At 39.0% G+C, this 23,388-nt stretch overlaps 1 protein-coding gene across 1 annotated transcript; it reads right to left on the minus strand.

Moving 5' to 3' along the window:
* Window positions 1-8,177: 8,177 nt before the first annotated feature.
* On the minus strand, window positions 8,178-10,604 carry LOC123189546 (protein-L-isoaspartate O-methyltransferase-like). Its single transcript, XM_044601987.1, has 4 exons — window positions 10,289-10,604; window positions 9,211-9,481; window positions 8,899-9,063; window positions 8,178-8,707 (listed from the first exon to the last, which is right to left on the minus strand). Exons 1-4 carry the CDS (start codon window positions 10,430-10,432, stop codon window positions 8,457-8,459), a joined length of 831 nt encoding a protein of 276 aa, XP_044457922.1. The 5' UTR covers window positions 10,433-10,604; the 3' UTR covers window positions 8,178-8,456.
* Window positions 10,605-23,388: the final 12,784 nt, after the last annotated feature.

The following is a 23,388-nucleotide window of genomic DNA, read 5'->3' on the forward strand; positions in this document are numbered from 1 at the left end:
TCTCTATCTTCTGCGTGGTCGGGTTTTGAGTCTTACTCAACTTCACACCTTGTAACACAGGCAAGAACTCCTTCTTTGACTGTTCCATTTTGAACTACTTCAAAATCTTGTCAAGGTATGTACTCATTGAAAAACTTATCAAGCGTCTTGATCTATCTCTATAGATCTTGATGCTCAATATGTAAGCAGCTTCACCGAGGTCTTTCTTTGAAAAACTCCTTTCAAACATTCCTTTATGCTTTGCAGAATAATTCTACATTATCTCCGATCAACAATATGTCATTCACATATACTTATCAGAAATGCTGTAGTGCTCCCACTCACTTTCTTGTAAATACAGGCTTCACCGCAAGTCTGTATAAAACTATATGCTTTGATCAACTTATCAAAGCGTATATTCCAACTCCGAGATGCTTGCACCAGTCCATAGATGGATCGCTGGAGCTTGCATATTTTGTTAGTACCTTTAGGATTGACAAAACCTTCTGGTTGCATCATATACAACTCTTCTTTAATAAATCCATTAAGGAATGCAATTTTGTTTATCCATTTGCCAGATTTCATAAATGCGGCAATTGCTAACATGATTCGGACAGACTTAAGCATAGATACGAGTGAGAAACTCTCATCGTAGTCAACACCTTGAACTTGTCGAAAACCTTTTGCGACAATTCTAGCTTTGTAGATAGTAACACTACTATCAGCGTCCGTCTTCCTCTTGAAGATCCATTTAATCTCAATGGCTCGCCGATCAATGGGCAAGTCAATCAAAGTCCATACTTTGTTCTCATACATGGATCTCATCTCAGATTTCATGGCCTCAAGCCATTTCGCGGAATCTGGGCTCATCATCGCTTCCTCATAGTTCGTAGGCTCGTCATGGTCAAGTAACATGACCTCCAGAACATGATTACCGTACCACTCTGGTGCGGATCTCACTCTGGTTTACCTACGACGTTCGGTAGCAACTTGATCTGAAGTTACATGATCATCATCATTAGCTTCCTCACTAATTGGTGTAGTAGTCACAGGAACATATTTCTGTGATGAACTACTTTCCAATAAGGGAGCAGGTACAGTTACCTCATCAAGTTCTACTTTCCTCCCACTCACTTCTTTCGAGAGAAACTCCTTCTCTAGAAAGGATCCATTCTCAGCAATGAATATCTTGCCTTCGGATCTGTGATAGAAGGTGTACCCAACATTTTCTTTTGGGTACCCTATGAAGACGCACTTCTCCGATTTGGGTTTGAGCTTATCAGGTTGAAACTTTTTCACATAAGCATTGCAACCTCAAACTTTAAGAAACGACAGCTTAGGTTTCTTGCCAAACCATAGTTCATACGGTGTCGTCTCAACGGATTTAGATGGTGCCCTATTTAATGTGAATGTAGATGTCTCTAATGCATAACCCCAAAACGATAGCGGTAAATCAGTAAGAGACGTCATAGATCGCACCATATCTAATAAAGTACAGTTACGACGTTCAGACACACCATTACACTGTGGTGTTCCAGGTGGCGTGTGTAGTGAAACTATTTCACATTGTTTTAACTGAAGGCTAAACTCGTAACTCAAATATTTGACTTCTGCGATCATATCGTAGAAACTTTTATTTTTGTTACGATGATTCTCCACTTCACTCTGAAATTCTTTGAACTTTTCAAATGTTTCAGACTTGTGTTTCATCAAGTAGATATACTCATATCTGCTCGAATCATCTATGAAGATCAGAAAATAGTGATACCTGTCGCGAGCCTCAATATTCATCGGACCACATACATCAGTATGTATGATTTCCAACAAATCTTTTGCTCTCTCCATAGTTCCGGAGAACGGCGTTTTAGTCATCTTACCCATGAGGTACGGTTCGCAAGTACCAAGTGATTCATAATCAAGTGGATCCAAAAGTCCATCAGTATGGAGTTTCTTCATGCGCTTTACACCGATATGACCTAAATGGAAGTGCCACAAATAAGTTGCACTATCATTATCAACTTTGCATCTTTTGGCTTCAATATTATGAAAATGTGTATCACCACGATTGAGATCCAACAAACCATTTTCATTGGGTGTATGACCATAGAAGGTTTTATTCATGTAAACAGAACAACAATTATTCTCTAACTTACATGAATAACCGTATTGCAATAAACATGATCCAATCATATTCATGCTCAACGCAAACACTAAATAACATTTATTTTAGGTTTAACATTAATCCCGAAAGTATAGGGAGTGTGCGATGATGATCATATCAATCTTGAAACCATTTCCAATACACATCATCACTTCACCCTTAACTAGTCTCTATTCATTCTGCAACCCCCGTTTTGAGTTACTATTCTTAGCAACTGAACTAGTATCAAATACTGAGGGGTTGCTATAAACATTAGTAAAGTACACATCAATAACATGTATATCAAATATACCTATGTTCACTTTGTCATCCTTCTTATTCGCCAATTACTTGGGGCAGTTCCGCTTCCAGTGACCAATCCCTTTGCAGTAGAAGCACTTAGTCTCAGGCTTAGGACCATACTTGGGCTTCTTCACTTGAGCAGCAACTTGCTTGCCGTTCTTCTTGAAGTTCCCCTTTTTCCCTTTGCCCTTTTCTTGAAACTAGTGATCTTGTCTACCATCAACACTTGATGCTCTTTCTTGACTCCTACCTTCATCGATTTCATCATAATGAAAAGCTCGGGAATCATTTTTGTCATCCCTTGCATACTATAGTTCATCACGAAGTTCTACTAACTTGGTGATTGTGACTAGAGAATTCTGTCAATCACTATCTTATCTGGAAGATTAACTCCCACTTGATTCAAGTGATTGTAGTACCTAGATAATCTGAGCACATGCTCACTGCTTTTGCTACTCTCCTCCTTCTTTTAGCTATAGAACTTGTTGGAGACTTCATATCTCTCAACTTGGGTATTTGCTTGAAATATTAACTTTAACTCCTGGAACATCTCATATGGTCCATGACGTTCAAAACGTCTTTGAAATCCCAATTCTAAGCTGTTAAGCATGGTGCACTAAACTATCAAGTAGTCATCATATTGAGCTAGCCAAACGTTCATAACATCTGCATCTGCTCCTGCAATAGGTCTGTCACCTAGCGGTGCATTAAGGACATAATTCTTCTATGCAACAATGAGGATAATCTTCAGATCACGGATCCAATCCGCATCATTGCTACTAACATCTTTCAACTTAATTTTCTCTAGGAACACAATAAACTGGGAGCAACATCGCGAGCTATTGATCTACAACATAGATATGCTAATACTACCAGGACTAAGTTCATGATAAATTAAAGTTTAATTAATCATATTACTTAAGAACTCCCACTTAGACAGACATCCCTCTAATCTTCTAAGTGATCACGTGATCCATATCAACTAAACCATAACCGATCATCATGTGAAATGGAGTAGCTTTCAATGGTGAACATCATTATGTTGATCATATCTACTATATGATTCACGCTCGACCTTTCGGTCTCCAGTGTTCCGAGGCCATATCTGCATATGCTAGGCTCGTCAAGTTTAACCCGAGTATTTCTGCGTGTGCAAAACTGGCTTGCACCCGTTGTAGAAGGACGTAGAGCTTATCACACCCGATCATCACGTGGTATCTGGGCACGACGAACTTTGGCAATGGTGCATACTCAGGGAGAACACTTTTATCTTAAAATTTAGTGAGAGATCATCTTATAATGCTACCGTCAAAACTAAGCAAAGTAAGATGTATAAAAGATAAACATCACATGCAATCAAAATATGTGACATGATATGGCCATCATCATCTTGTGCCTTTGATCTCTATCTCTAAAGCATCGTCATGATCTCCATCGTCATCGGCATGACACCATGATCTCCATCATCTTGATCTATATCAATGTGTCGTTACATGGTCGTCTCGCCAACTATTGCTCTTGCAACTATTGCTATCGCATAGCGATAAAGTAAAGCAATTTTGTCACTTGCATCTTATGCAATAAAGAGACAACCATAAGGCTTCTGCCAATTATCGATAACTTCAACAAAACATGATCATCTCATACAACAACTTATATCTCATCACGTCTTGACCATATCACATCACAATATGCCCTGCAAAAACAAGTTAGACGTTCTCTACTTTGTTGTTGCAAGTTTTACGTGGCTGCTACGGGCTGAGTAAGAACCGTTCTTACCTACGATTCAAAACCACAACGATAGTTTGTCAAGTTGGTGTTGTTTTAACCTTTGCAAGGACCAGGCGTAGCCACACTCGGTTCAACTAAAGTTGGAGAAACTGACACCCGCCAGCCACCTGTGTGCAAAGCACGTCGGTAGAACCAGTCTCGCGTAAGCGTATGCGTAATATCGGTCCGGGCCACTTCATCCAACAATACCGCCGAACCAAAGTATGACATGCTGGTAAGCAGTATGACATATATCGCCCACAACTCACTTGTGTTCTACTCGTGCATATGACATCTACGCATAAAACCAGGCTCGGATGCCACTGTTGGGGAACGTAGTAATTTCAAAAAAAATCCTACGCACACTCAAGATCATGGTGATGCATAGAAACGAGAGGGGAGAGTGTGTCCACATACCCTCGTAGACCGAAAGCGGGAGCGTTAGCACAACGCGGTTGATGTAGTCGTACGTCTTCACGATCCGACCGATCAAGTACCGGACACACGGCACCTCCGAGTTCTGCACACGTTCAACTCGATGATGTCCCTCGAACTCCGGTCCAGCCGAGTGTTCAGGGAGAGTTTCGTCAGCACGACGGCGTGGTGACGATGATGATGTTCTACCGACGCAAGGCTTCGCCTAAGCACCGCTACGATATGACCGAGGTGGATTATGATGGAGGGGGGCACCGCACACGGCTAAGAGATCAAAGGGATCAATTGTTGTGTCTTTGGGGTGCCCCTGTCCCAGTATATAAAGGAGTGGAGGAGGGGGAGGGCCGACCCTCTCTATGGCGCGCTCTAGGGGAGTCCTACTCCCACCGGGAGTAGGATTCCCCCTTTCCTAGTAGAACTAGGAACCCTTCCAAGTAGTAGGAGTAAGAGGGAAGGAAAGGAAAGGGAAAAGGAGAAGGAAGGAAGGGGGCGCCTCCCCTCCCTAGTCCAATTCGGACCAGTCCATGGGGAGGGGTGCGGCCACCCTTTGAGGCCTTTCTCTCCTTTCCCGTATGGCCCATTAAGGCCCAATACGAATTCCCGTAACTCCCCAGTACTCCCGAAAATACTCGAATCACTCAGAACCTTTCCGATGTCCGAATATAGTCGTCCAATATATCGATCTTTACATCTCGACCATTTCGAGACTCCTCGTCATGTCCCCGATCTCATCCGGGACTCCAAACTCCTTCGGTACATCAAAACACATAAACTCATAATATAACCGTCATCGAACTTTAAGCGTGCGGACCCTACGGGTTCGAGAACTATGTAGACATGACCGGGACACGTCTCCGGTCAATAACCAATAGTGGAACCTGGATGCTCATATTGGCTCCTACATATTATACGAAGATCTTTATCGGTCAAATCGCATAACAACATACGTTGTTCCCTTTGTCATTGGTATGTTACTTGCCCGAGATTCGATCGTCGGTATCTCAATACCTAGTTCAATCTCATTACCAGCAAGTCTCTTTGCTCGTTCTGTAATACATCATCCCGCAACTAACTCATTAGTTGCAATGCTTGCAAGGCTTATAGTGATGTGCATTACCGAGTGGGCCCAGAGATACCTCTCTGACAATCGGAGTGACAAATCCTAATCTCGAAATACGCCAACCCAACATGTACCTTTGGAGACACATGTAGAGCTCCTTTATAATCACCCAGTTACGTTGTGACGTTTGGTAGCACACAAAGTGTTCCTCCGGTAAACGGGAGTTGCATAATCTCATAGTCATAGGAACATGTATAAGTCATGAAGAAAGCAATAGCAACAAACTGAACAATCAAGTGCTATGCTAACGGAATGGGTGAAGTCAATCACATCATTCTCCTAATGATGTGATCCCGTTAATCAAATGACAACTCATGTCTATGGTTAGGAAACTTAACCATCTTTGATCAACGAGCTAGTCAAGTAGAGGCATACTAGTGACACTCTGTTTGTCTATGTATTCACACATGTATTATGTTTCCGGTTAATACAATTCTAGCATGAATAATAAACATTTATCATGATATAAGGAAATAAATAATAACTTCATTATTGCCTCTAGGGCATATTTTCTTCAATCCCCAAAGTGCTTGACAGTGTCAGTGAAAAACTGGATGTCCTCCTTGATGGGCGCAAGAAAAATCGTGGCGTCATCTACATAAAGCAAAGCTCAGATAGCCATAGCATTTCCACCAAGGGGTGTAGATTTCCTTGAGCCATGCTCTTTGCCAGGATGTGGTGCGGCGAGTCGATGGCGAGCACGAATAACGAGGGGAGGGGGGTTAGAGGGTCCCCTTGCCTCAACCACCGACCTAGCTTAATGGGATCGCCGGGCACGCCATTAAGCAGAACACGAGACGAAGCCGACGACAGCAGGACCGAAACCCAACCTCTGAAGCGAGGCGGAAAACCAAGGTGTCGAAGTAGGTTGAGGAGGAAGTCCCAATGCACCAAGTCAAAGGCTTTTTTATGTCAAGTTTAAAGAGCAACGCCAGGGTTTCCCTGTGATAGAAGCGTCTCGCGAGACTGCGCACATACATGAAGTTGTCATGGATGCATCTTCTTTAAATAAATGCACTTTAGGCGTGTGAGACCAGCTCATTCATGTGCGGGGCAAGCCGGTTGGACATCATCTTATCAATTAGCTTAGCAACGACATGGATAAGACTGATGGGACGAGAATCGCCGATGTTCTCGACACCATCCTTCTTCAAAATAAGAGCAATGTCGGTAGAATTCAACCAATGAAAGTGCGTAGCATGAAGATCAGAGAAATGGTTGATGGCAAGCATGATGTCAGGCTTGATAGTATCCCAACATTCCTTGAGAAAGGCACCCATGAATCCATCGGGGCCCGGTGCCTTGTCACTAGGCATGAAAAAAATAGCTCTCTTAGTTTCCTCCTCGGTGAAGGCCTCTCCCCTCGGTGAAGGCCTCTCCCAATACATGAAGGTCATAATTGGGCGTGCGAATGATTTCCCAATTGATGTCAATGTCATGTGAAGGGCCCTTTTTGCGATGTTCTTGAAGTGGCGGTGGACAATGTTTTTTTTGTGAAGGGCCTCTTTTGCGATGTTCTGAAAATGGCGGTGGATAATGTTTGCCTTGTGCCCATGCTCGGTGACTCAATCGTTGTTGTGCTTGAGGCGGTGAATGAATTTCTTTTCTCCTTCAATGGTTGACACGTAGGTGGAAGAAACGGAGTGTTGGGATCTCCTTCTTTGAGGTAGGTGGAAGAAACGAGTGTTTGGCTCTCCTTCTTTGAGGTTAGTGATTCTGGAGTTTGACGCTCCCTAACCTTCTCCAACACGACAAAGCTAATAATCTTTTTCCTAAGCCTTTTACTGATGTCACTTTCTTCTAGACTAAGGCCCTGTTTGGTTCGGCTGTGGATTTCTAAAAGCAGTTGTGAAAAATCTGCTGTGGAAAAATAGCTGTGGAAAATTTGATGTGAAAAAGATGTTGGTCATTTGGCAAACCAGCTGATACAGATTTTTCAGATTTTGACCCGCAGCGGAATCAGATTTTGGAAAGCACGTCCTGACCTGCTTCCGCTTTTGATTCAGATTTTGGCAGCGGATTTCTGAAATCGAATTCTGTTGGGTTCTCTCTTTGGTTCAGATTTTGCTGCGCGGCAGCGAAATCCGTCGATAAAAATTGAACCAAACAGAGCCTAAGAACTCTTTTCTCTTGCGCTAAATCGGGGTGGAGAACGACTTTGAGGGCCATGTGGAGTTGGACCTTCGAGTTGGCAAAGAGGGTCTTGCTCCAAGCACAGAATTTTTGGCTTGTCTTCTTTAAGCTTGTGGAAGAGCCTTTGTAGGGCTCAACATGCCTTGTTTCCTCCCAAGCATCACTGACCACCTGTTGGAAGCCCGGCATTTTGATCGGGTAGTTTTTGAGGTGGAAGGACTTGGGTCTCTTGGGCCCATCATCGTTAGCAAGCAAAAGGGGACAATGGTCGGATAAAGATGATGAGAGGGCATGAAGTTGAGAGGATAATGCTGCATCTTTATCTCAAAGTTGAGAAATTGCACCTGAACTGAACTTAAACCGCGACAAATCATGCCATAAAAAGGCCACACAAACGCTAGCGATTTCCTAACTTACCACACACAACACGTATTCACATATTCTACGCAACATCAACCAGCAGTAAGCATTTTATACAAAACCAAACCATCTAAACATCAGACGCCACATTGGTGGACAAAGATCATAGGCACTCACATATATACACACACATTTTGAGATCCAGAGCAAAGGATCTCAGCTGTCCTGCAGCTGAGCAGAGCGGCTGGTGAGAGGGACGTAGCGAACAGAGGCATCGTTGCGGGTGCTGATGGATCCGTCGGAGCTCTTGTCGATCACCTGCAGGTCCTGAGAGTATGTGCCGACGGGTATGACCATCCGCCCGCCAGGCTTCAGCTGTTCTAGCAGCGGCCTAGGGATCTCGGGTGCCGCTGCGCCCACATGAATAGCATCGTATGGCGCCACATCCGGCCAGCCGAGCCTTCCATCTGTGGTTTTGTGAATTGCAACAGGACAACTTTGAGCTCCAGATGTTTTGGACTTCCATAGAAATATTTGCTTTATCATAGTATGCATATCATATCGGCTTGACGTTTTGAGGCTATAAAACGACCAGCGGAAATTAAAATTTCATTGATGTGTTGAATGGCTCAACACACCATAGTACCAACTAGCATACCTGAAACATGAAGAGAAAGTGAACCATCCTTCAGTAGTGCTGCTGCAGCACTCCGTTCAACATTTTCAGTTGAAGCAGCAACAAGCTCAGGAATGTGTTCAATCCCCACTGCGCGACCTTCTGGTCCGACCATCATTGCAAAACAAGCTGTCAAGTAGCCACTGCCTGTGATAGGAAATGGATGAAGATGGCAGTAGTTTGAGACAAAAGTGTCAGTTGGATATTGATAAAGTTATTTATTTATACAGATACAGGTGTATCATCTGAAGGCACTAAACAGAGTGACAGCGTATCAGGCTGTCAGCAACAAACCTGATCCAACATCTAGAGCATGCATGCCTGGCTGTAAATGATCCTTCAAAAGTTCTAAGCAGGTTGCATGCATGTGAGGAGCAGATATCGTTGCATTGTAACCAATAGGCATAGGACTGTCAATGTAAGGGGTAAAGCCCTCTGGTACAAATAGGGCTCGATCGATAGTTTCCATAACTTCTGCCACTTTATCTGTTCGAACAACACCATACTGTTTCAGGTATTCAACCAGAGCGTTGTTCTTCTCCAGTGATCCTTCAGTCCAAAATTGCTGCAAGTTAAACAACAGATGCTGAGATGTACTCCCTCCGTTCCGAATTACTTGTCACGGGTACGGATGTATCTAGATGTATTTTAGTTCTAGATACATCCATTTCTACGACGAGTAATTTGAAACGGAGGGAGTAGCCCTCATAGGTGAACTCCAGTGCTTGCCGTCACTGAGCAGCAACGACTATGTGCTTCACTAAAACATTCACAGTGTGCCAAAAATATATGATGATCGCAGATTTCATTACATTGATATCGCATAACACTGTCGCATTTGTTAGGAGTAAACTGCCCTTTCCAAAATAAAATGTTTGTGGGCACATAATTCCCAGTTTCTGCAACAGATAAGCTACCTTCACAGCATAGTTAGGTTCAGATTTAACCTATATTATCACACTCAAGGTGCCACGCTTGCACAAGATAGCTTAACACTATTGAATTTTCAGCACCAACCGGTAAAAAAGATCAGTAGCATGGCTTCACTCATAGCTGGACCTGCTAGAAGCCAAGTTCACCATCATACTCTTGTGCTCTCCCGCCCTCAAAATCATAATCGCTCTCCTTTAGAGCTATACAAGACTAAAATCCACCGATCAGCTAGAGCCTAGGGCTAGCCCTCCCGATTTCCAAATCTCTCTCGAGTCCAAACGCGCAACTAAGATATCCTGAATCGGCTTAAACTCGAGGGTGCAGGTTAATTAATCATCCAATTTGCCGCGGCAATCGTCAAACAGTTATGCAGGATGGCAGTACAACAAACAAAAAAGGGGAAGGAGAAGGGTAGGGCGTCACGTGTGCTGCTACGTACCGCCATCCAGTGGTACGGGGAGCAGCGACGAAGCTGCGGCGGCCTCGGGGGCGCGGCGAGGAGGTGGTGGAGGAACCGGCGGCGGGCGGCCGTGGAGGGCGACAGGAAGCGGCACGACGGGGAGGCTGCGGCGGCGAGGGACATGGCGCTGGCGCGTGGAGTTCGGCTATAAGAGGGGTAAGGGGGGCGAGGCGAACAGGTGTGGGAAGCTCGGCCCGCCGTGGCGATGCACGGGAGCCTCGTCTCGACAGGTGGTCGCGCCGCCGTTCTTTCTAGTCCTAGCGTGGCTGCACCGCACGCATCCAGAGACCCAACGGCGGAGCTTCGTGGGGGAATATCCTATTTGACGCATTTTGCGTCAAACTGTCGACGCGCCGTACACCCCTTCGCCTAATTTGGGCCGGCCTTTTTAATACATGTTCGCTGTTTCTCCGTTCCTCTTCCTCGAGTCACTGTTTCCCCGTTCCTCTTCCTCGTCCCGCATCTCCCGTCTTCTTCCTCCCTCGTCCCGCATCCATCGTACTCTTCCTCCCTCGTCCCGCATCCCACTTCCTCCCTCTTCGTCTGCTTTTTCCTACAGGGATCCCGCTCCGATAAGAGGCCGCCGCCCTGGTAAGCAGCCGACGGACCTCTTTCCCGTTGAATCGTCCGAGGCATCGCCGATTAGATCTGGCGGATGTCGTCGTGATGGATGCTTTTTTGCAGGTGGTCACTGCTTCCTCGTCGGCGTCGGCGTCGTCTAGGGTTCCGTCAAGATCGGGTCATCTAGGGTTCCATCGATCTTCGTCAAGTTCGTCATCTTCAAGGTAATGCCCCCAGTTCCCTCTTCTGTGTTCTTGTCAAGCTGGTTCGTGTCCTCTGTGTGTGATTTTGCAAGATCAAGACGTTTTTTCCCGTTTGTGTCGGTCCAGCGTTTCTAGGGTTTGTAGGAGGTTTGGTGGTAGCAGTGGAGCGATTTTTTCAGTCTGATTTGGGTGAATATGAGACTAGACAAGGTCCCTTTGGAGCGATTTTTTCAGTTTGGTTTCCCGGATGTGATTTAGAATTTGGAATCAGGTTATGAATACAGCATAATGATGGTAGGAGGTTGTCTGTTTCATGCGGTTGCCCTTGGAATTTTGTGTGTGTGTTTATGTTGATGATGATAGGACACTTGTTAGTTTCTGTAATGTGTAAATTTGTTTGAACATTGTGTGTTCACTCAAATGATTGTTCTTGTACTACATCACATCTAAATTTTATAACATCAATTTTTTTTGAACTTTTTGACATGGATGAACATTTTCTGAAATTGAGGATCAAAAAATGTTCGCCAATTTGAAAAAGTGTTCTAGAAAAATTCAGAAAATAAAATAATGTGAATTGTTTAGAAAATTTAGAAAAACAAGGAAACAGAAGAGGAAGAAAATAAAATTTAGAAAATAAATTTTAGAAAAATTGGGTGTTAGGGCTACATATCCTTCTTGCATTGGAATTAGTCCTTCATCACTTCTGCTTTCTTGGCAATCAGTTGGCATCTTCTGCTTTTTTGTGTATAATGTAACTATGAGTGATACTATGTACTTCTCTTCTGTTTTGCAGAATTAATTTTTGTTTCAGCAGCTTACATTTACATGAACTGTTTTTTTATACCTGAAATTTCAGCACCTTACTTTTTATTATTTTTATACAGCTCTCACTCAACTGTCAAAATGCCTAAACTTTACAAATACCCTCCGGGTAGTATCAAACACAGATTCTCTACCATTAGGTGGCGTAAGGCAGTTGCTGATTTAACTGACATCCAGAAGTCATATGAAACGAAATATGAGCTTGATCATCTCCTGAACATTCACCCTCATTTAATGATTCCAATTCCAGTACTGCAATGGGTTGCGAACCACTTAAATTGTAATGGAACAGGAGTTTTCAGGAAGGGTCAAAAGATAATTCATCTGAGAAGGGAAATGGTAATTCAAGTTTTTGGTATTCGTTCTGGTTCCGTGCCTTTTCCTATGGACAACACAGATCAAGTTATCGTGGCTAGAGTATTGGAACTTAGGTCTGAGTATCTTGGTGCTGGGGAGAAGAACATTTCATTTGATAACATAATCACCAAGATGAAAAATGATGAGACTGAGGAAGGCTTCATACGGAGCTTCATGTTTCTGTTCATAACATCTGTTTTATGTCCAACCACTCGGAACTATGCAAACTGGAAACTTCTTTATGGGCTGGATGACATTACCAAGCTGAAGACCTTTGATTTGGCTCAGTTGTGCATTGATCACCTGAACAATGAAATTGATAACTTCAGCACTAAACTCTTCAATAGAACTGAAGTTCCATTGAATGATTCAATCTATGTTGGTGGATGTTTACCGTTGGCTGCTGTAAGTTTTCTTTTCTCTGTCATTTTCAATTTTTTACATAGACTTAGTTCTGCAATCTTTTTTTATAGTCACTGATTACCTCTTATATCTTCTCTTATGATTCACAACCTTCCTAGATTGTGTATCTGGACTTTGTAGACTTCACAAAAGCTTCTAAACAACGAAACATCAATTATGGAGTCCCTAGAATTGCACATGTTCAGAATGAAGACTTTGACTATCTAGCTACAGTGGATCTGAACAGAGCTTCCAAGAAGAGTTTTGCATTGGGTTTCTTACCAGTAAGCTTCTTGTATAAATTTGTTGTTGTTCATTTTTCAAGTTAGCAAAAAGATTTTTCTTCTACAAGCAATCTAGAAGGAGCAAATCTTGTCATTTATAATCCTTTTCAATTGCAATTTTTTTGTGCAGTTGAAAGACATCTCTAGGACACCTTACAGTGCTCGTGCAATTGTATTGGCTGAGGAGAAGTGGTCCAAAGCGCCAGAGTCTTTTCATAATGATGAAAATGACATTCCAAACCAAAATGACAGAGAAAATGTTGCATCTACTTCGAACAACAATCCAGAAGTATGTTGGCCTGCTTTTTTTCTTTTCTTAATAGATATTAGTGTTGTCACTTTACTTTCATACCAGAAACTAATACACATATATCTGTTCTGTTTGCTCAAACTAATAGGTTATGAAGATAGTCTCTGAAATAGTTGCAAAACATGATGTCATTTGGAAGAAGTTCCATGAAGAGCATGTACAGAGTATGCTAGCAGAACTCAAAGCAACTGTCCTGTCTTTACAGCAAAATTCTAGCAGCCAAGTCAATGATGCTGGCACTTCAACCACGAATCCAATTGTTCTTCTGTCTGGAGCCAGCAACAGAAATGTTCTCAGAGAACCATTAAATCCTGGCAATCGCACACTCCAAGTTAACAGTGAGGCAATTACAGGTTCTTTATTTGACGACCATATCAGAGTCATTCCTACTCCAGTTGTTACCAAGGATAACCAAGTTCAAATTTCCGATGAAGTTCAAAAGCAAGTGTCATTACCTCAGCAATTCCAGGAAAATGAGCAAGCACAAACAGGTGTGGACAATGATATTCATTCTGATAACACATTTGGTCAACATTTTTTCTTTTACTCAAACTAGTCATAGCACTCAATTTGTTGTTCATGAGGCAGTTTTATTAGTACTCAGTTTCCTGTTCCTGACATCACTATTATGGTAAATACATTCATTCTGTAAACACATTCTGACATCACTATTTTTTGCCATTTTCAGGTACCGTTTCTGAGGCAGTTCATACTAAATCAACTGGATTCCTGGAACCACTGGATTCTGTTCATCCTACAAGTGTTACTGAAGCAAATCAGATAGATTCTCAAAATGTCAACTCTGTGACAGTAAATCTGCAGGAAACTCCTCTTACTGGAAACTCATTTTCTGTGAGAGAAAATGTTCAGTTACTGAATGAGCAAAAGCCAGGTGATGTTAGACCTGCCAGTCAGACACCAAACAATGAATCATCTTCCTGTCCCATCTCTCCTTTTCTAGTTCAGAACAATCCTAGTCTCGAGATCATATTGTCTCCTTCGAGCAACATTATAATTGAAGATGCCTCCACGCCAACAAATCTGAATTCACAATCAATTGACAATGTTGCAACTGGCATTGAAATTGCCATGAAGTATGGAGATGATTTATTAGTCGAAGAAGTTGTCAAGTCTGTTCCCAAAGGTAACTCAAAACATTTTTTTTATCATCTCCCCATCCTGCTGTTCCATTGTTTTGCTTTTTGCTTCACTGATTTTGTTCTTGCAATGTCCTGTCTTTTTTTATATGTTTCATTGTGTTGTCAGCACAATACTTATTATATGCAACTGCTTAATTGGACAGATCCTCTAGTACCTGAGAAGCAGTCATCTGATGTTACACTAAACATGTCTGGTCCAAGCACAATAGAGAAGAGAAATAGAAAGAAAAGGAAAGCAAAAGTAATATCTCCTCAGGAAAAGATTTCAAAGATGATTGTTGAACCTCATGTTCAGGAGTTTTATAAGAAATACCTTGCAAACAAATTCTTCAAGAATGGCAATAAGTAAGTCATTTCAATGTGCAAACTAATTTTTTCAATATCATGCATTCTTCTTTTTTGTACAATTTGTTCAATAAGCGTTTCTATTCTTTTTTATCGTGCAGTCCAACTGTTATTGATATCAATGGCTTTCCTGTGGAGTATGATAATTTCTATAATTCATTAAAGGCAATAGGAAATGTTGATAATGAAGTATTCAATGCCTATGTCCAAATTTTCAATTATGAGAATGAAAATCCAGACCCAAACAGCAAGGACCCTTCAAAATATTGCTTTACTAGCTATTTCACGGTAATTCTCTATTCCTCATCTATGTTTCTTTTTGTTCACGATACACTCATGGAAGTTATGTTTCTTGGTGTTATGATCTGTTTTTTAATTTAACTTTGCAGCAAAAGGTGCTTGTAGACCCCAAAATCTTCAATTCTCGGTCTTGCCTAAGAGAATTCAAGAAAATTACCTCTGGAAAGAACTTGCATAAACGTGATCTGGTAAACAACTTTTATCATCATAAGTATTTCTCTTTTTTTGCATTCTATCTCATCTTATCTGTTTTTTCTACTTTTTTTGCCATCCAGCTATACTTCCCCAGAGTTGACTCATTCCACTCGTCTTTGTTCTGCATCAACAATTTGTTTGAAACTATCAGTTTCTTTGATTCAAGATCTTCTATTCCTTAAAATCTTGTCAACAAGTTAACGTCAAACCTGGTTTGTTTTCTTCCTTTACTTTTAACTTCTTTCGCTTTGTAACATAATCTGTTTTTACTGCTAACTACCCTGTAAGCTTCTGTATGTTTAGGCATTCAACAAAAATTAAGTGCCCTTTTCTTATTGAAGTTCTGTGGTTGTTGAACTCTACTACTTTTCAATATAGATCATCAACATGGCTACCCTCTTCAAATCTTCTGGGTACACATACAAAAACATCGAAAATTTTGAGTGCATTTCTCCTGAGGACTACCCCCAGCAAAACAACCTGTGAGTAAAACAAAAGCATCATTATAGAGAATCCACTCTTTTCTGTTAAACTCTTTTATTCACTTGAATTTTTTTAAACAAGTTTCTTTTACTGAATTTTAAAATTCTTGTGCAGCCACAATTGTGCTCTGTATGCTATCATGTACATGGATATCTGGGATGGGAAGAACATGAAGGAATTTGATGATGTATGTTGCCATGAAATTGTTCTTCCTCCATACTTGCTCTATGTTTAGTTTCCAGCACTTCTCTTTTGTCATGCCTAATGTGTTGTTCACCTTTTCATTTGTATCAGGAAATTATTCCTCAATTTCGGAAGCTCGTTGCTTACAAATTGGCAAAGTCTGACATCAATGAAGAAGACTTCGAGCGACTTCAAGAAGATGTTTCAAGCAAGAAGAGGAAAAAGCGCCGTTAGTTCCGTGCAGAAAGAAAACACTTCCAGCTTCTAAAATTGATCTCTGTCCAATTGCGCCATGAATGAAACAGAAGTAGTTGTAAAGTCAGCTGTCTCTTATTTGAAAAACTTTTTAAGTACCGCTCTTTTCTCTTGTTGTGGAAATAAGTCTTCCCCAGTATGACCAGAAAACTACAATTATTATGAGGAGAATATTCCCAACAATTTAAATTTTTCCTCTGGGTTTCGACTAAATGATTTTCCCAATAGTTTAATACATTTATCGGAATCGTGTCACCAGCATCTCTTCTTTCATATATGTGTTTGGTGCTCATAGTTGTTTTCAAGTTTTTTGATATCTGGATCAAACATAAGTTTATAGAAGGAAACACAATGTGATGAACAAAACAATGCTGATACAATTTTTGGTCTTCCTTAGGACAGACTTCCCAAAGAACACTGAAGAAGTGTTCACTACAATTTGAATAATGTTCTTTTTCCTGTTTTAATAATGTTAACAAAGATTCACAAAATTTGGTCCGCTTCTCGACCTCGTTCCTAGGAAATTTTGTTCCAAGGAACATTATTCAATTATCATTTTGTTCCTAGAAATCTTTTTTGGCTTGAAGAACATTTTTTTACTTCAGAGAACATTAAGTAATGTTGGAGAACTTTTTTAAACTTTTTTACTAAGAACATTATTTTAGGGAACAATATTCAGTGAACATTTTTTATTCAAATTGTAGTGAACACTTCTCCAAAATTAAATTGGTCAACGAACGAACAGTATTCAACAAACATTATTCATTATTCAACAACCATTATTCAACGAACGAACAGTATTCAACAAACATTATTCAATTATTAAAGAAAATTTATTTAGGCAACATTCCTCCGCATCAAACAATAAATGTAGTAAAAAATTCCTAAAAAAGGGTGAACAAAAAATTCCGCATCAAACAATAATATTCCTAGGAACGAACGAACGAAATAAATGTAGTAAAAAATTTCCTCCAAGCAAATTTTGTTCACCCTTTTGTTAGAAGGAACATTATTCGGTTATCATTTTTTATAGAATATTGATTGTTCGCCTAATAATGTTCCTTCAATAATCTCCCCCAAATAAATGTTGAATTTTCTTTTTGTTACCCTATTTTCCCTGATTAATGTTCCTTCAATAATGTTCCTCAAATAATGTTCAAACTTTTTGGTTCCCCCAATAATGTTCTCTGAATAATGTTCTCTAAATAATTTTATTCCTTCAATAATGTTTCTCAAATAATGTACAAACTTTTTTGTTCCCCCAATAATGTTCTCTAAATAATTTTATCTTCTAATAATGGTGCTCAAATGTGTTCAATAATTGTTCTTTTAAGAATGTTCCACAAATAATTTTCCCCAAACAATGTTGAAAGTTTTTTTCACAATAATGTTCTCTTAATGTCCTCTAATAATGTTCCCAAGATAATGTTCAAACTTTTTATCCCCCTAAAATGTTCCCTGATTATTGTTATGTTCGGCAAGTAATGTTCAAACTTTTTTGTTCCTCCAATAATGTTCTCCGAACAATGTTCTCTAATAATGTTCCCAAGATAATGTTGACCAAATAATGTTATCTGAAGTCCCTAAATAATTTTGTTTTTAATAATTGTGTTCAATAATTGTTCTTTTAATACTGTTCCCCAAATAATGTTCAAATTTTTTTCCCAATCTTGTTCTATTGTTCAAACTTTTTTGTTCCTCCAATAATGTTCTCCGAACAACGTTCTCTAATAATGTTCCCATGATAAATAATTTTGTCTTTAATAATTATGTTCACTAATTGTTCTTTTAATAATGTTCCACAAATAATGTTCCCCAAATAATTTTTTCCCAACAATGTTCTCTTGTTCTCTAATAATGTTCAAACTTTTTTGTTCCTCCAATAATGTTCCTCAAATAATGTTTGTCTTTAATTGTTCCTCAAATAATTGTTGATTCTGAGGATTTTTTTTTTACTTGAAGAACATTTTTAAACTTCAGAGAACTTTATTTATACGGAACAATTTACTGATTTTCTTAGGAGTAATGTTCAAACTTTTTTGTTCCTCCAATAATGTTCTCCTAACAATGTTCTCTAATAATGTTCCCAAGATAATGTTGACCAAATAATGTTATGTGAAGTCCCTAAATAATTTTGTCTTTAATAATTGTGTTCAATAATTGTTCTTTTAATACTGTTCCACAAATAATGTTCCCCAAATAATGTTCAATTTTTTTCCCAATGTTGTTCTATAATAATGTTCAATTTTTTTTGTTCCTCCAATAATGTTTTCCGAACAATGTTCTCTAATAATGTTCCCACGATAAATAAATTTATCTTTAATAATTATGTTAAAAAATTGTTCTTTTAATATTGTTCCACAAATAATGTTCCCCAAATAATGTTCTATTTTTTTCAAATAATGTTCTCTTGTTCTCTAATAATGTTCAAACTTTTTTGTTCCCCCAATAATATTCCCAAATTAATGTTTGTCTTTTAATGTTCCTCAAATAATTATTAATTCTGACGAATTTTTTTTACTTGAAGAACATTTTTAAACTTCAAAGAATTTATAAGGAACAAATTACTGATTTTCTTGGAACATTATTCAGGAAATATTATACAAGGAACATTTTTATATTGAAGAGTTTGAACATTGTTGACCTGATTATCATTATAGTAAAAACATCCCTCCAAGGAAATTTTGTTGACCCGAATGAAACATTATTCAAGGAAATTTTGTTCGAAGTAATATTCACTTATCATTATTTTATATAATATGTTTGTTCCCCCAATAATGTTCTTCGAATAATGTTCCCCAATTATCTGTTCAGTTTTCTTTTTGTTCCTCTATAATGTTCCCTGATCAATGTCCTTTCAATAATGTCCCCCAAATTCTGTGAATAATGTTCCCTAAATAATGTTGATGCCGAGGAATTTTTTTTTTTGCCTTGAAGAACAATTTTAAACTTCAAAGAAAATTATTTATTATGGATCAATTTAGTGTTTTTTTAGAACATTACTTAGGGAACTATAATGTTCCCTGAATAATGTTCCCTAAATATTGTTGATGCCGAGGAATTTTTTCTTTGGACTTAAAGAACATTTTTAAACTTCAAAGAAAAGTATTTACTTTTTTTATGCAATAATGATTGTTCCCCCAATAATGTTCTTTTAATAATGTTCTACAAATAAATGTTTTTCAAAATGCAAATAACAATTTAGTCTAGAATAACCTTTTTTCAGAGAACATTATTTATTTTTGAATAACAATTTTTAACTTTTCACTAAGAACATCATTGAGGGAATATTCAATGAATTTTTAAAAATCAAGGAACAATATTGAGGAACTATTTAGTAAGCGTTAAACAGTTTTTAATTGAGGCAACATTATTCAGGGAACAATTATTTATTCAAGCTTCGGACAATATTGTTCAACTAATTTGTTTTGGCCCCAAGGAGCATTTTGCAAAGAACATTATCCTAGGAACATTATACAATTATCATTTTTTTATCCAGCGAACATTATCCAATCATCATTTTGCAAAGAACATTATCCATGAACAAGAAAACAAGGGACATCATCAAATTTCTTTGTCCACACAATAATTAAAATCCATCTAAATTTTTTCAGCTAATAATGCAAAAAATTCTTCAACGAAGGAAATTATCTTCTTCCTTGCTGCAAACAGAAATTATCTTCTTCCTTGTTCTGAACAATGAAAACCATCAACTAGTCTTCTTTTTTGGAGCTACTTTCTTCCTAGATTTCTTTTCAGATTGTGGCTTCAATCTTTGTCCTTTGTTCACAGACTTGGAAGGCCGTATAGGAGGATCTTTCAACAAATTTTCAGACTGCAATTCTTCTTGTTGTTTCTTCCCTTGCAAGTACTTCGTATGAATTTGAGCAACATCATCCAAAAGTTCTTTGCTAAGTTCAGAATCTTTGCTGATGTCTGAGCAAGCTTCACCAACTTTACTCATCAGAATAGCATATCTGACTGCATTGTGTGACTGATCTTCACCTGTAAGCAGCACCATTTCTTTCTTGCACTTATCCAATTCTTTTTCTCTGAAGGAAATAGTCCATCTGTCAACAATCAGCTTATCTGGAATATGGGTAATGTCAAACTGCGTAAAAAGTCTGAGGATATGGCAACGAACAATACCATCACGCTCAAACTTCCCACAAAAACATTTGAATGAACCAGTACTAAGGTCCACATGGACTCTGAACATTTCTCTTGTGAATTCTGGTTTTTCATACCTGATGTGTTTTTCCAAATCATACACTTTATCCTTCTCAATTTCTATAACTTTAAAAGCTGTTGAATTCACTAATTCTGTCAAAAACTTCAAGTAGATTCCTCTGGTATATATTGCTGCTGCATGCCGTTCAACAAGCTGATGACTCCAAAAGACAGGAGTCTTCTCATTAGACAAGAATCTGTCCTGGTTTTCTATGTGAATAACATTCTCTTGGAACAGCACATACTGTTTCATGAAAGCCTCTATAGTATCTTTCCTCTTGATGTAGTCCTTGAAATTTGAGTTGAAGCTTTCACTCCGGCTGGTCGACCTTATGAAAGGGCAAAACACGCCTCGAAAATAAGCTGGAACAAAGAAGGTCCGGTTCTCCCACATCCTTTTGATGTGAGCATGTTCAGCACAGTTATACTTCAGCACAAATTTCTCCCATCTTTCTTCAAATTCCTCAACAGTAATGGACTGCAATAAACACTTCATCATATGTTTTTCCATCTTTTCCCTTGTAGCCATGTAAGCACTCATGTTTTCCCGCACATTTTTAAATATATGCCAAAGACAGAACCTATGTAACGCATCTGGAAATACTTGAGGAATAGCAGCTTTCATCCCTGCATCTTGGTCAGTCAATATTATTCCTGGTTTTTTCCACTGCATGACCTCCATGAAAGTTTCAAACAGCCACACAAAAGTATCTGAAGTTTCATCTTGCAATAGCGCCCAACCAAACACAATTGTTCTTCCATGGCCATTAATTCCCACTATAGGCGCAAAAGGCATGTTATACTTATTTGTGCTATAAGTGGTGTCAAATGAAATGATCTCACCAAACAACCTGTAGTTCAATCGGGAACGAGCATCTGTCCAGAACAAGCTGAGAACCGTGTTGTCTGTATCTCTTTGCATCCTGTAGCAGAAACCAGGAGTATCAATTTGTAGCTTCTCAATATACTGCAATGTCCATTCAATATCTATGTTCTCCTTTTTACGCATCCGTTCTCCCTTTTCAAATTATCCAGTTTCTTCACATCAAAGGTAATGTTTCCCAGCTTGCCACCACAAAACTTTCTGAATATGCTCATGATTCTTCTCGGTTTCACTCTGTGTTCTTGAAGCAATTTTGACAACATGATTTCTGCCTCGTTCATGTTTCTGTGGCTTAAGAAAATTTTGTAAGTGATGGAGACCTTACTAGATCATGGTTGTGCTCAAGACACATTGAAGCGATATGCCACTTGTCATCCACCAACTTCACTGTTATATTCATTGGACAATTTGTCCCTTCAATAATGTTTCTTTTCCTTTTCCTCAAACCAGTGTTGATACTTGGTCTTTTCCTACTTTTATTGCACTAGAAATACAACTTCCTATTCTTATAATTCCTTCCTTTTATCATTTCGAAACCATTCAGCTGAGCATAAACATTTACAAACCGGGCAGCATCATCCAGTGTTGTAAAGACTTTACCAATTTCTGGCACACTACCATTGTCTGCTTCATCTGGTGTAGGGAACACATACTCTTCATTCCCCGCACAAGCTATTGTCTCTTCATCAGAATCTGCACTCTCAGAATTTCCTTCGTAATCACATTCAGAATTCTGAGCCAAAGAAAGTACCTGCAAAGGGAAGGAACACAAGTATTCAACATCAGAATAAGAATCTTTACAAAACAAAGTTAAAATATGAAAAGTCTATTTTTATTCTTTTTCCCAAGCATGCAAAAATCGTACCTCACGGCAAATATTTTCCACTTCTTCTGTTGTCGTCAAAGGTTCAATGTTCATGTTCTCACCAACACTGTCCTGTAAAGATTTATTTACATTTTAATACTCATATCACTTCTTAATTTAGTATATTTGCAAACAAAAGCACTTGCAGGTTTTCATTTTTTTCTCACACTGACCTGCTTGCTCAAACTTAGCACTACTGCTGAAGATGATTCAGAAGCATTGTAGTTGTTATCATCATTTCTCCCCATTGACTGCAAAAAACAATGAATATATATTTTCTGTCAAACACTACAACTGTATTCAAGATCTTGTCACACTTTTTGGTTGAGAAAAACATGTGCTACAATTATAATCACACTACCCACTTTGAAAGTACTTACAGTCTATTCATTGTTATTTGACATTCGCAAAAGTTCGCTGATCATGTTTGGTGCAGCTACTTCTACTTCTTTGTCAATGCCACCAAATAAATTGGACCCCATTTCAGCTTCTTGACTCTCAATCAGTTCCTGGACACCATTTTTGAGTGTGTTAAAGTTTAGTACTGCATATCATTTGCGACGAAGAAATGCATTTTAAATCACAGATCTCAAAGAACCAACCTTAGTTTCTTTCCTCAAACTTTGATATTGAACAAACTGATCAAATTCTTCCATCAAAGGACACCCCTAAGAGAAAAGTGATAGTAATTTAAAAGATCTTATCATCTTAACTGAAACCCTGCAAAGCAATGATTGAATCAAGGATAGTCACTCACCACACTTGCAGGTTCTGTAGCATATTTTCCCGTTGAACATTCCAGCAGTTTGTTTTCATTGTTGGTCCTTCTCTTCTTCACTTCTTTTCCATTGGATGCAGTTCTTTTCTCAATTTGTTTCTGCATCCAGAAGAAAACATGACACATTCTCCCTTTTGAATTTTTCCTGGTGTTAGTCACTAACGTTTTCAATGAACACACTCAACTTCTATTTTTATAAACAAGAAATGTAGAGACTAACCTTCTTAGTAATCTTTTTCTCCTTATTGATTACTTGCTGGTTAGCAAATTGCACAAAACTGCTTTCACCTTCCATCTGGATGATACCATAGGCTGCAACAAACAAGACAACACGTACTGCTTATTATGTATTTTCAGTGAACTTTGTCAAACTTGCAAATATGCGAAGTAAAATGAAACAGAGGATTAAACTACGTAACACATTAATACTTTATAAATATTGTGTATATGTGGTGATAAG

The sequence above is a fragment of the Triticum aestivum genome, chromosome 2A (assembly GCF_018294505.1).
Source record: "Triticum aestivum cultivar Chinese Spring chromosome 2A, IWGSC CS RefSeq v2.1, whole genome shotgun sequence".
NCBI lineage: Eukaryota > Viridiplantae > Streptophyta > Magnoliopsida > Poales > Poaceae > Triticum > Triticum aestivum.